The sequence below is a fragment of the Lepisma saccharinum genome, chromosome 21 (assembly GCF_977018435.1).
Source record: "Lepisma saccharinum chromosome 21, izLepSacc3.1, whole genome shotgun sequence".
Taxonomy (NCBI): domain Eukaryota; kingdom Metazoa; phylum Arthropoda; class Insecta; order Zygentoma; family Lepismatidae; genus Lepisma; species Lepisma saccharinum.
Window position 1 is genome coordinate 8666007 of NC_139249.1, and position 14799 is coordinate 8680805.

At 42.0% G+C, this 14799-nt stretch overlaps 1 protein-coding gene across 15 annotated transcripts in view; it reads left to right on the plus strand.

The window, feature by feature from the left end:
* Nucleotides 1-14799, plus strand: part of LOC146004042 (nucleolysin TIAR-like) — a 1204848-nt gene that overhangs the window by 1081176 nt on the left and 108873 nt on the right. For all 15 annotated transcript variants that reach the window (XM_083142629.1, XM_083142628.1, XM_083142630.1 and 12 more), the window contains one exon: nucleotides 3848-3923. In XM_083142629.1, the coding sequence (XP_082998755.1) occupies nucleotides 3848-3923 (76 nt within the window). The remainder of the gene's footprint in view (nucleotides 1-3847; nucleotides 3924-14799) is intronic.

Consider the following 14799-nt stretch of genomic DNA (forward strand, 5'->3'; position numbering starts at 1 on the left):
TTGAAATATCCAAGAGGTTTTTCGAATGGAGTGGAAAATCCCATTCTCATGCACAAGGTCCAGCCCAGCATGAAAGAGTGAGAGAGTTTGGTTAATGGGAGTATTAAATGGTGCAATTTCTTTCTATGTCACATCGCAACACTCACACTACAGTTCCAATCCCTACATACCAAATTATGAGGCACCAGACAACCAGCAAGTTGGTAAATGCTATCTGAAATCAAATGTATATACTTAGAAATTATGCAGCGAGCACACTCGACATGTACGTCAGGTTAGCATACCTGTGAGGATACAGCAGCTGTATTTTTCCGTGTTGCTTGAACACATTTCTGTCTGAGACTACAATTGGACCGAAAGCTCCGCCGTGGGAAATTTGACGCCGTCAAGATGTAAAGGTGCAGGGAGTAGAAGAGGAGGGTGGGGAGGGGGAGATGAAATTGAAAGAAAAGATGTGGGGGGGGTGAAAACCGAAACCTCCGTGTTTCATCTGCGAATCAATTCCATTCTTTTTGGCCGCGGAGAGAGTGAGTGACTGGCTGTAGGAGTTTTTGGCAGGTTTGGCTCGTTAAGACTCGGGAGAGCGTATTCAAAAAGAAAGGGATAGAGAGAGGGAGCAGAGGGGGGTGGGGTTCGACAGTCGAAATTAGAAACGTCTGTGAATCAGGTTGGCGAATTTCGCGAAGGGCTTTCTTTTTTCTCATTTCTCTATGTACATATTCGTAACAGATCCGAAAGCTGTCTTTTGCCCCACCCCCTTTCACTTCCCCTTTGATGTTCAAACGTTTATACCCTCTGCGTAATATCCATGGCTTTTTTTACATCGATTGTGCGTGCGCGTTATAACCGCCGTGGAATTAACGCATGTAAGAAAACCTTGTAAGTAGCATTATCTTACCCGCCCTGTGAATTCGGAGGACCCCGATGTGGTTGTTTTCTTCATCGGTTTTGTTACATTTAGGCTAATCGCGACGATGTAGGAAGAGTGGTGATTAGATGAAGGAATAGTCAGAACGGTACGCCCAAGTCAGGTTCGAACACGGATAATTCTGTACCGAGATCGTAAGTAGTTTAATGCCATAGCAAAACCCAAATCTCCACAATTTCTGACAAATGTTCTTATGTGTTATACTTCATCGCATGGGAAGCGAATTTGCATGTACCATATAAGGGGTGTTCCGTATAGGACGCTATTGTTTTGTTTCGAGGTTGACAGACCTGTTCTTACCAATGTTGGCATATGTTGTCATCCCGATTAATGTAGCCTCAATTGTTTTGACTAGTTTGTTGTGGTTTCCTTCCGAAAATCCTCGAATAATCCAGGAGCGTGAAATCCATCCATCCGCTGTGAAGGACTGTGTGGTGTGGGTTTTGGCAGGTGGAGTGTGATCTTACACCCTGCGATTTCTTCTTATGGGGGTTTGTGAAATCACAGGTGTACGCCAACAAACCACGACTCTTTTGGAACTGAAGGCGGAAATCATACGGGTGATTGGAGGCATCGGGACAGACATCTGCGAGAGGGTTATCAGTAATTTTGTGGAGCGTATAAATGCATTCAGACTCAGTAGGGGTGGACATATGCCTGACATTGTCTTTCATACGTAAATGGGAGATGTTACTGCTTACATATATATGTGAAATATAACTATTTTCATGATATTTTCCCTATTTTTATTTAATTTTCTAATTCGGATATTCTTCTTATCGTTAAAATGTAATGTTTTTAAGGGAATTGTTCGTTTTAGTTTAATTTTAAGACCACTTGATGCACAGATCGGCTAATTGGGAGTAGATTCACAGATTAATTGTGAGATCTATCCACTATGTTCCTCGGCTAAGTATCAAACCTGGGACCCCTTGATTACAAGGCGATGAAGTTAACACTTCGCCTTGGGGGAGACCCCTTGAAGAGAATTGATGGGACGCTTTCCCTTTATACATAAAGGTATATTAGTAGTTTGGGTTTGTTTTAAGTCCACGCTAAACACATATAGGCTAATTGGGACTGGGCCTACAGTGGGATCCAAACCAATATGTGCCTCAGCCGGGTATCTAACCTTACACCCCTTGATTACAAAGCGACGTCGTTATCACTACACCTTTGGGAAGCTAGTTATATTATTAACGTTTATGATACCTGATGTTGATAGTGTTTTAGTGTTTATAAATTTGTACTATTTGTACAAAATTGATAAAATCAGTCATTTTTTTAGGAGTTTCAGTAATTACATATTAATTTGCATCCTCTGCCACCACGTATTTGACAAGCATCTTTGTAAATGGCTCCCAAAATCAGTTGTTTCTAAATATCTCACTTGGAAGACCTTTTATAGCAAAGCAGATTGTGACAATAATTGAGCTAGGCCTACATAAAACTCTCTACAAGAAAAAGTTTTTTGCATATTTCTTCTGGAATGTACCATTTAAGCGCTAGAGGAACGAGTAATTTCAAACTTTTTCCACCAAAAAAATGCAAATACATCAAAGAATAACATTTGTTTCAGCTATCCCTAATCCCAAAATCATCCCTTGTTGATAGGCCAAGTTGTAAGAGATGAAAGAAAAAAGTCAACGTTCCCGAATTCTAATCTCGGACGAGACGTGAACGTTGTTTTTTTGTTGTTTTTTTTCATTTCCACTCGCGGTTAGCCGCTCGGTTAAAATACTGGACGTTCGATGCAGGAAATGCATTGAAAGTTTCGCCGCAGGTTTAAAGCCTCGGTGGTGCTGTTGTGGGGGTTGCGGTTCGTATTTTGGAAACTGGAATCAGGGGAGATTGTGCCCGATTTGTGTGAACGCCGGAAAATGGCGTGATTGTGGCTTCCGAAGGCTGGATGCGTCGACAATGGCGAATCGGGTTTTTCTCCTGCCTTTCCCCCCCCCTTCTTTTCTATCTCGTGTACGTCATTCGCGGTTTAAGATTTGTGGCCGAATTATTGGCAGGCTTTTTTCTTTGTTGAGACGCGAGGAAATTCAGATATTTTGTGTTAATTGCGTTTGTTTCATTTCAGAAGTTTTCTCCTCTTAAACTCCACATTAAAATCGCGTTATATGATGTTATATTCATTTTCAGTGTTATTCTGAATCTTTTCCCCTTTTCCAGGCATAAAAGCTTTCTTCTGCGTTTGGCGGTTTCCAAAGTGGAATAATTAATGATCCTTCCGTATCTGTCGAAACAGAAGGAAGCTTTCCTATACTCCGTCCCAGTAGTCTGTGGAACAACGACGCGCATAACGCTAGAAAAGGGGAGAAAGCGAGTGAGCGGAGCAGTGCAGTGCGCGCTGCTGCAAACAGCTGGTAGCTGCAGCCACGTTTCCCCCCACTTACACGTTCATTGGTCGAGCTACCTCTAGTCACTACTTGCGCAGAGGAGACTTGCTTTCGTTGATCTGCTCCACAGTCTCCCTGGGACAGAGACATTTAATAATTATAAATTTATAATTTGTTTTAGCTCATATACATTTTTAATTTTTAGGCCATGTTTGTGGCAAAGTTTACGTCAGAAGTGAATTTTTTATTTGCATATTGTGATGATTCTTAAGACAAATCCCAGCGCTAGCCATGAAGATATTTGAAGATTTAACATCGCTTGATGCACCGAGGTTAACCAGGACGAAAAGGTCTGGATAAAGCTGAAACAGGGAGATGAACCACAGAAGTCACAGTTCTAAAACAGCCTGTTTGGGTCATTTTATATAGCTTTTTGTACCTGTATAGGTTAATTCCATCGAGTGGTGCAGATTGCTATTATTTGTGTTTGTCTTGTAATAACGATACACGATCATTTAGTGTTCTAATGAAGTTTTAATAAAACTAACGATATTTCTTTTTCTTTTCATTTCAGAGACTGCAGAGTAGTACGAGATCCTCAGACACTCAAATCCAAAGGTTATGGTTTCGTGTCTTTCGTCAAGAAAGCGGTGAGTATGTGAACATTACATATCCTAAGTTTCAAAATACAAATGTGTTTAAACGATCTGCTTAACGACAGATGTAGCAAAGAAAATTCACAAATAACCTTATGTATGTACCGAACCAGGTTTTTGGATTAGTTACACATCACGTATGGATGCCGTGTGTGGAGAATTGGTTGCTTTTTTTATGCATAAGAAGTGTCGGTTAGTGTTGCCAACTTAACTTTTTAGAAGCTAAATCTGGTTTCTTAGCTTTTAAAAATCGAGAAATGCTCCGAGGAAATTTTATTTAAGCTCCATAAGGAAAGAACTTTGCCACATACCTAGCACTTGCGTTATAATTTACAAGAACCGCTTGTACAGTATCCTTGTAGTCAAGGGTGTACGGCGGTAACCTTACTCTTCAATCTTTCTGTTTTGTTTTTTTTGTATTTGCCTGTGTGTACGCATTTCTTGCATTGTAGAATTATTTTCCTGTAGTTTACGGTTATTACGTTTCAGGAGAACACACGCTCCCTTCATCAGACATTTATTTTCATTTTGACTAAAGATACTGTATCTTTATGTTTTCTTATGCTTGTAATAACCGTAAACTACAGGAAAATAATTATTAAAATTGTTAGCATTATACAAAAACTGATATTGCACAAAAGCAATGTCAAATGATTATAAATGTATTGCACAAAAGCAATGTCAAATGATTATAAAATGCTGTAATGTAGCCTTTATGGTGTTAATAATACGCTTTCATATTTTTTGAAAACGCCTGCTCTGTTGCAATATGCCTCTTTGATGCCAATTTTGGGTATATCATCGTCATCTGTATTATGCCATGAATGACTTTTTTTGTAGAAGTTAAACGCTTTCATCCATATATTTAATGGAAACGTGATCTCCACGTCACACCTCACCAAACTTAGCGTAGACCATGTGAAAAGTTGGGACTACAACGCTGCATAGTAGATGTAGCACTCTACCAAAAATATATCAAATACGAGATACGAGAATAACTAGCTACAAAATCGCCATCTACTTAGAAACGCCAATTTGACGTTATTTCGCGACTTAACTTCTCGTAAAAAAAAATGTGTTCATCATATCCTCTTACAACCACTTTCTGGCAACAGTCGGTGTTTCCCAATGTTTTGAAGATGGCAAAAGTTTTGAGTTTATTTTTAACCCCACTCTATGCACAAATCGGCTAGTGCAAGTTGAAGAACAAAATAGATATTCCCTTTTTTTGCATATGTAATATGTACATGAACATGTGTGTAAAGTTCAGTTGATTTTGGCCTATTTGGTTATCACACTTAATTCCATACAGATATGGAGAAAGAATATTTATTTTCAATTCATTTTTTGTTCCTAATCGGAACTGGACCTACAGTTTAAAGTCTGGCCCGAACCACTATGTGCCTGCACCGGATATCAAACCCGGAACGCCTTGATTACAAGGAGGCCAGGATCGCAAAAGTATAAGCTCCCCAACAATAAATAAGCATTTTTCACGCCTGCATCAGTATTCACGCATAGATCTCGTAGCTGCTTTAATTTCCCCCGTTTTTATATAAAAAAAAATAAAAATAAAGTTTGAAACCTGACCAAAAAGTTTTACTGCCAAGAATTATTATCAAAACACCCACACAAGCGTAGTGTTTATTTCCACGATTCTACCACTGTAAATTTTTAACCGATTCATTAGCAATTAAAATCGATTTATTGATTTTCGGGATCCATGGCAACGCCGCCCCTGGGTTAACCAATGATGCAAAGGCGGAGTTTGCGGGGCGGGGAGACCGGCCTCAAAGGAACAGAGGGAATTGGTGAATTAATTGCTTCAATATGTACGACACGGAGTTGTTACCGCACGCCCCGCGCTGGGTGCGATTGTCTGTTTCGGATGCATTCGGTTTTGCCCTCTGGTTTTTGGGTCCGTTGTTACAGCCGGAATGTTCCACTGTTCTTAACTGAGGAAGCTGGGGGTGCTTCCTCCCCTTATCTTTTACGGTAACTGTTTTTTTCTCCTTCTGTCACGGTCGCTGACAAAAATTTGAAAAAGTAAACAGTGTCGAATGAAAGCTGTAAGGATCTCTTGGGGAAAACACAGTGGCAAATGCAAACCACTCTCTATTATAATTTTTAGAGTCGCAAGTTCTAAATATATGAAATATATTATTGTGTATCTTGCCCCCACCCTCCCGACAAGAAAACCTGCATACGCCAGTGGTCACGGTCGTGTGTGCTGTAGTAGTTCTGCTTACCGGGAATTGCAGGATTTTTTTTTCATGAATTGGACCTGCAACTTAATACAGTAATACCTCAGTTTTACGTTACCCAGAGGTTTGACACCGCGTCCGGAACAGTTTCCGTAAGAACGCAATGTGTTTCGATCTGATCGTGCTCTCTCTGCCTTTCTTCATTACTCTATCTGTTCTTCTGTTTTTGTCCTACTTTCTCTTGCTCCTCCTATTCTCTCCTCTATTCCGTCTCTCAACGAGAGGCAGAAGGAAGAAGAGAGAATGGGTGCCTGTGTTTCAGAGGAGAAGTGGAGAATAGAGAAGATAGATACAGAGAGATAGATAAAAAGATAATAAGGAGAGAGAGAGATGAAGTGAGGAAGATGAAGAAAGCAGATAACTCCATCATCCCTCCGCCTCCTGTCTCGTCTCGCTCTCTCTTCTCTTCTAAGTTACCCCGGTGCTTGTGACTGTAGCTCGTATTAAAGCGAATGTCTGATTTAGCAGTGCTGCCAGTCCGTCTCGGAGATTTCCTCTTTGATCCAGACATTTGTCGCCCTCTCGTCTTGGGAGGAAGACCCATTCATCCATTGGTAACCTGAGCGTGTTCGAACATCCGCCCTCGGTGCTCATCTGTTGTGACGTCTATCAGGGGTTGTAATTACGGCATCCGGGTGGGGTGGGGGGAGAAGGCTTCGCATTCCTTTCCCGAACTGCTATCATAACTGATTGGCGATGCGTTCCTCGATCCGACGTGATTGTTGTAGGGTGAAATGTGAGGCTGCGGTTATTGGGATGCTCCGAGTTTGCCCCGGATGAAGTTAACCGGAGCGTTAAGAACAAGGCAGTTTCCGTGCGATTCGTGCAGATTCCGCTACGCGGCGCTCGTGCCCCCCTTTTTTCGGTGCCCCTCCCCCCTTATTCCAGTGTTTCTATCTTGGAGAACTTTGGAAGATTCTGGCGTTTCCCTTTAAAGGCATAAGGAACGGTTTTGCCCACAGAGTGCATTTAGTTTTCGTAGAAATTCACTCGGATATTGAAAAGGCTTTTGACATATTGAGGCATATACAAGGTGTCCCAAAAGACCGGTCTCATAGGGAAACTCGGAAGTCTTTAAGTGAATATTGATAATATAGGCTTTGTTTCAGGTAGGAAAAGCATTACGGCAATAAATGTTGAAATTGGTGCCCCTGTTGAGCCCTGCAGGTATGGTTGAGATCATCATTTGAACGTGGACGTGTGTTCTACACAACAGATTTAAGGTCTCCCCATAGATTGTTGTCCAGTTTGTGATTCTGCATGCCTCAGGTGTCTCGCAACGGCAAACATGCGATGAATTTCACCGTCTTCATCCAAACAAACGCAATTTCGGCTTTCTCTTGCATAGTGCACGTTCCATCCCGGGCATCCATTTCAACTACATTCGTTTACTGCAAGAAATTATAATTACTTCAATTTTTCCGACTTTTCCCTGAGACCGGACTTTAGTACACCCGGTATATTTCTTCTCGTGTGGGAGAAGCAAGTGGCACTAAGTCACTTATTAAACTATGTAGTGGCTATTGAAAGTAACATCAACACATGTGTTCATACTCCCGTGAGGAGAATGAAAACATTCCCTCTTTAAACTAGCGTTTTCACTTTCCAGATCCCCATTTTGACGTCATCTTCGGCTTTTCTTCTTTCTGTTCATATCTTTTGTGCTGTGCTATTAGAAATCCTGGAAAAGTCAAGGAATTTACTTCCTGGAAAGGGAATTTTTCTTCTGGACAGATCAACGGTTTTTTTTTTTTTTTTTTTTTTTTTTAGCAGCAGCAAAGTAGTACCAATATATTTTAGGACAATCAAGGAATTTTCAGTTTGATATACTGACTGTTTTCGGTACAGTATAAATTTTATGAATACTCTGGGAGAAAGGATATTTTTTTAAAATGTACTACAATTAATGAAATGAAATATCTGCATTATAGTAGGGAAAATAAAAGATATAAACGTGGGAATATAGGGAATGCAAAATGAGACATAGGAACTAAAATTGGAATAACGATTCAAGGGATATAGATCTGAGAACGAGCAAACTTATGAAAAGTAGACAAGAAAAATAAATACCTGAAGAGACGAACCACAATAATCCTGGACAATATTTAAGCATACACACACATGTCTATAACCATCACTTCTTCCACGCACACACGCTCTACACACCCGAAAAATGTTTTAAATTCGTGATAAATATGGGAAAGTTTAAAGAAAGGCAATTTCTAAGTTGATTATAAGTTAAACAATTTGAAATCCTCCATCTCCTTGTAAAGTATGTGAAATTTAGAAAGCGAAATTATCCGATGACTTTTGGAGCACCCTGCATGTTATGATCGCCCTTTTGGACTTCCGGAACAATTCGCGTCTACGTCGTCAGTTGGCAACCTGCGTGTTTCTGTCTTACTCGAAAATGAACCCCTCATCTTTCTGCCGTTCGATTCATTGGGGGGGAAAAGGAGGTGGGGGTGTGGAGAGGAAGCAGATAAAGAGTGTGGAATGAGAACTTTTCGGGTAGCTATCGACAAATGAATCAATTGCATCCAAACATCCCTCTCACGCTCTCCTTTCTCCTCTTCCCGCGGCTAATCTCTGCAAAAGGATAGAATAAATGAGGAAATTTCCCTGTCCGAAGAGCAAGGGGAAGCACTCCTTAGAATGGAGCGCTCTCGTTCGGTGTGTATTGAAAGCTGATATTATGATCAGTGTTGCCAACTCATTACTTTTCTTCTCCCCTTTTTGTCTGCATTTTTACGTGCCGAAGTAACCATGAAGGAATGCAGTGGTGGGGCAACTGGGTGGGCTAAATTCGGAGATGTGTTTTGTAATTTTATGCATTTTGCCTAAAATGCCTTTTTCTCTTCGTTGGCCAGAAAAGGTGTCTTTTACGTTTAGAAACTCTTTCAGGCCATTTCTGAATTTTAGCGCCTGTTTTTGCCTATTTTAATCATAAGTGCCTATTTCGTATTTGCGTTTTGGCTGCCTATTTTCAGAGTTTTTAGAGCCTATTCATGCTCATCCAGGTTGTAAACCCCTATCATCTCTTACATTTCTTATAACGATGTGACCACCGATAGTGTTACTATACTAAAAATGTCGTATTGGAGATGTAACATATTATTACTAAATATTTTGATGACAGTAATTAAGTTGGTGGGATTCTTTAAGTGTATAATGATGAAATATTTTGTTTTCTTAAGTGCGGGGTCTATTTCTAAAATAATATACAATAACAGGCAAATTAACGCGAGGGCACGAGCCCCACAGACCCATAAAAGTTGGCGCCACTGAAGGAATGCCATTTTGTTAACCAACACTCGGTCTTTGGGAAACTAACGCAGACATTGTCCCTTATAGAAACCGTAACGGGGTGGTCCGAAGTCACAGGGTACACATGATGCCCCGCACCTCCACCACGTAACGCAGCTACATCACGTAACGCAATGGTACTTCTGCGTTTGGGATCGAACCGAGAATCTTTAGATTGTATTGAGTGATGTAGTTATTCCTCATTCATCTTTCAGTTGGTTATCACTCGCTTGGCCTAAATGTGATAAATGCAAGAGGTTACCTTTAAGGGAATGGCGATAGAAATTAACTTAAGTTAGATTTGGGTTTTTGTACTTTCCATGACTGAACCGATATGGATTGGTATAGAAAAGGACAGTACTTGCCTTACAAATAGATGATGATTATTCCTACACTTGTCCTCTCAAATGTTACTTGTCTGACCTCCCTGTCAGACATCAATCTCATCACACCCCATTGTCTCCACTTGGCTTCTCTCTCACAATCCACAGTCCTTACTCTGTCTCGTATTCTCGCCAACTGATCTCACTCCCTGTCAATTCCAAGCCTCCTCGGCTCCCAAGTCAATAACCTCACGTTTCCCTCATTGCTTATTCCGCATTCCTATCTCTCTTTCCTACTATGCTAAGAATGACATAAGACTATTTCTATCCAATACCTTGGGTACGATACGAAACTGTCTGCGCCACTTTCATGAAGTGGCTGTTGGAACAAACACAACGATGCATCCGTTTTACTCAGGGGTGCGAACTGGTACCTCCGGCGTAGTGGCCCGTAAAGGTACGTTTTCCTAGAACTGGCTCCCGACGCAAGCGACTGCGGCACCTCTCCAATGGGCCATACTAGTGGTAACGTCACTGCAGACAACTGAGCACGATTTGAGTCCAAACAAGGTTGTTTTGTCGTGCAGGAATTTCCATCGCAAGGGGTACCTTTAAGTATTGTGACAGCAGCAATGGAACAAACTTGTGATGTGTATCGTATATACATGTCAAGATGAGATTTCGGAGAATAGCTACATACGTACCTTACAGAGCATAAGTAAAGTATAACTTGGAGTAAGAAAATCGAGCTGTTCCGTTTCCGAACACAGCCGAAGCTCAACCACCGAGCCAGTCCGAGCTCACCTTCAGTGATGCTACTGATATGAATTCTGGGAGTTTTGCACGTGACTGCAGCGCCGTCCCTTGATTGGCTGCGGTTTCGGATCGGAAGCCGCTAGGAGCATTCGCATTCCTACTCCATTTATTCTTTTCATTCGCCTCTAAAGGGTATGTGTAATATATCTACGTATTCTCCGAAATCTCATCTTTACATTTGTGTTTGACACGCGTCACAATTTTGTTAAATAACTGCTGTCAGAATCCTTACAGTTGCACCTTGCAATGGCAGACCCGTTGCTAGGGTAAAACCACGTGAGAAATTTGTTTGGACTCAATCTTGCGGCATGACGTCACGCTCGTATGGTTCATTGTTCGCGTTCATTTTCGTAGCATCGCCCTTTTCGCCGGACGCAACGGCAAGTCGTCATGGCTAGGAAAACGCATGCGATTGAAACAATAGACATGTATCAAGGACATCCTTCAGCGTGCGTAACCGCAGTCTCCTGAGTCGGTGACGCTTCTAGAAAAACGCACCTTTAAGGGCATGAGGGAGAGTTTCCTCGCGGTTCTTCTCTCGGCGGCAGCTGGGAGCACTATTGCTAACTTAGCTCTTTTGGAGTTAGATCTGGCTCTTTCATGCACTCGTTTGGCTGTGAAGTGGGGTGCATATAACAATACTTGCAACTACCTGGATATTTTACGAAAGAAAACACGGCACATCACGTTTTGAAGGAAGCATTTTATCACCATCTTCTGCAACTCTTATTTCTGTATCAGCAACAATGTTGCCAAGCACATAAACATTATACAATTTAAATTTACCGGGGATAGGAAACTGACCAGTAACTTGAACATAACATTTGAAATTTAAAGTACATAATAATTATAAATGCACATTTAAAAATGAGCATAAGAAAAAACATGAACTAGTGCTGTAGTAGAGGACAGTCAAAACTTGGAAATTGATTCCCCTCAATGAATACATTCGTAAAAAAGTATGTATTCATCATATTTTTCAAACATCGTGCAATGCAAAACTGCTGCGAGACTGTCCCTCTTCGCCTTAAGAAGGCCGGCGAAATGCCATCTGCAGTCCCTGGCTGGGCTCCTCAGTTCAGTCCCGAAAAAAGCGAGTCCTGCTAAGGGAACCCGACGACACACACACAGAGAGACAGAAGATCTAATATCGGACGTTTCCCGTGCGCTAGGGAGACGAGGGGGACCACACCCTCGGCCGGGCATGTGGCTGCGGCTTGAGAGGACATTAAGACCGAGAACATGGTCGATAATCGCGTAAATTTATGTGTGTGTTTGTTTGTGCGAGGGTCTTCCTGGCCGTTGTTTACAGCCATTGTTCGGGGGCTCTCAAGTTGGCAGCCCCGTCCTTACATCCCTCAGGACCAATGACGTTAGCGATTTCAGTTTCCCCCCCACACCCTCCTTTTCCTTGGGGACCGTCCAGCTGATCACAAAGTGGTTTTAAATTAGGTTGGAATATTTGATGTCCACCAAAAGGAAGGGAGCGGATGAGAGGCTGCATTGAGATCCAACCAATTATATAGATTATTTCTGCAGTGGTTCAGTAGCGGTTTCCTTCCTATCTTTATTTTTATGTTATTCGTAATGGAGTGAAATCTCGTATTCATGTTATTCTGGCCTTAATTTTTCTGTGAAATGTTACTAGGAGGCATTTTTGTCGCTGAGGCTGTTACAAAAAAGAAAGAAAAGTGTCTATAGCCGCCATGCAGACTGGAATGTCGTTGCTTCTAGTACACAAGACCTTTGCTTCTGTAGTCGTAAGAACTGAACAGTGTTACGGCGTTAAGTTCGTTTCGTTTGCTTCCGAGGAATTTAGCAGAATTTTCGTTTAAATTCTGTTGCAATAAAAAGCACGCCTGTTACGTCACCGGATATAGAATTTAGCGGGTGGTCAGCGTAACGCTCTACGAAGCCGAAGGGACCAGGTTTAAATAATTCATCCTCGTCGTCACCATTAACCCAAAAGGTTGAAAGCGACGTTGAATAACCTAGATGAAAAGATTAGGGAATTTGACAAGTAAAGGCAGGTTGGCGGAAATGTACAAGTTACTTGCGCGCGTTGCAAAGAAACGAAACAACTGGTTACGGAGAAAGATTGAATAATTTCAAACTGTTCTGTGAGGGAGATTTCAGATCTAATTGTCAAGTGACACTTCACACCAAAGTTTCAAGTGGCAAAGGACACTTCTCCACAAGCTTTACACCAAATTAGCAAGTGTCAGTGGACACTGTACCATAAACTTCACACCAAATTTCAAGTGAAAAGGGGCACTTCACCAGAAGCTTCACAACAAATTAGCAAGTGGCAAGGGGCACTTTACCACCAACTTCACACCAAATTGGCAAGGGACACCTCGCTACACAAACTTCACAACAAACTAGCAAGTGGAAAGGGGCACTTCACACCAAATTGGCAAGGGGCACTTCGCTACACAAACTTCACAACAAATTAGCAATTGGAAAGGGGTACTTCACCACAAACTTCACACCAAATTGGCAAGGGACACTTCACCACACAAACGTCACACCAAATTGGCAAGGGACACTTCACCACACAAACTTCACAACTAATTAGCAAGTGGGAAAGGGCACTTCACAACAAATTAGCAAATGGCAAGGGACACTTCACCACAAACTTCACATCAAATTGGCAAGGGGTTAGGGACACTTCACCACACAAACTAAGCAACAAATTTGCAAGTGGCAAGGGTCACTTCACCACAAACTTCAAACCAAATTGGCAAGGGACACTTAACCATAAAGTTCACACCAAATTGGCAAGTGAAAAGGAGCACTTCACAACAAACTACACACACCTGAGTAGCCACTGAAAAATTCTCTGCGCATGCGCAACTAACAGACCGAGGCAACACGACGCACGCTATGAAAACAACAGCCTGGTCGGATTGACACCAAAGTGGCAAGTGACACGAGCAGTGTGTCACGTCACCCCGTTGTGAAATCTATGCGAGAAATCTGTTGTATTCTGGAAGTCATTTCAGCAGATGTTACCTATTTTGTTCTCGCAGCGCCGTGAGGAAGAACATGACATTGTATAGTGGCTGTTGAGCATGTGAACTGAGGATGATTTAGGACCATTATTCCGTTTTATATACAGATTAATATACATGGAATCATCGTGTGGAAACTCTTGAAAAGCCGGTGGATTTCCATTGCACAGAGTCCCAGGTGCGCGCGGGCGGTATGCGTTCAGTCACCGGATAAAAGGTCCTCCGCCAACAGATGATGATCCATCCATTCCAATCTTCGGAGCAGGCTGAAGGCTCTTTATTTTCTGCTTCAGCCATCGCGAACGATTCGCTTATGCAAACCCTTCGGTGCTTGCGGACCGCGTCAATTCTTGTTGTCGCGACGCTAATACCGTGATGGCAAGCACACGAACGGCTTGTAAATGTCGGATTACCCAAGATTTAGCGTTGCCCCTGGAACCTCCTGAAAGATTTTCATACCGTGCCCGAGAACTTTCGATATACACGAGGGATTTTGGTCGCCCGGATCTGCTGCTAAGTGCAGTTCTACTCTGCTCAGGACTCTGTTTAATCTCGGCTTCTCTTCGTAATGCATAGGAGGGCCTAAAGTTTATAACATATTTTCTCAGTGGTTGTTTTTCTTGTGAAATCGCCTCCACATCAGGCAGTAGCTTTAATGAGCAACAAGGTAGTCAACTATTGATATTTCATGAACTGATAGCACAGCACGCCACGACGCCAGGGTACTCGAGTTCGAATCCCTGCATGGGTGTTCTATGTGATTGTCCTTTCATCAGTACTATCATGTCCTTACTCATTCTCATCTTCGCGATTAGCCAAAGGTGGCAGAAAGGCGGAGTAAAATAAACCAAATCAATAAACTGAAAAGAGTGGACTCTGTTAACTACACCTCATTCACTCGGAGACAAGATATGCCCAGACAAGGTAATTATGACTGAACCTTCTGTTGAAAGTTTGACAGGATCCACCGTGTGTTCAGGGTAATTATGACTGAACTTATAGTATAAAGTTTGACCGGAACCACTTTTCTGCCCCCGGGGTAATTATGCATGCACTTGCTGTTTAAAGTCTGACAGGAACCACCGTGCCTTCAGGGTAATTATGACTGAATCTAGTGTTTGAAGTTTGACCGGAACCACCTGTGTCT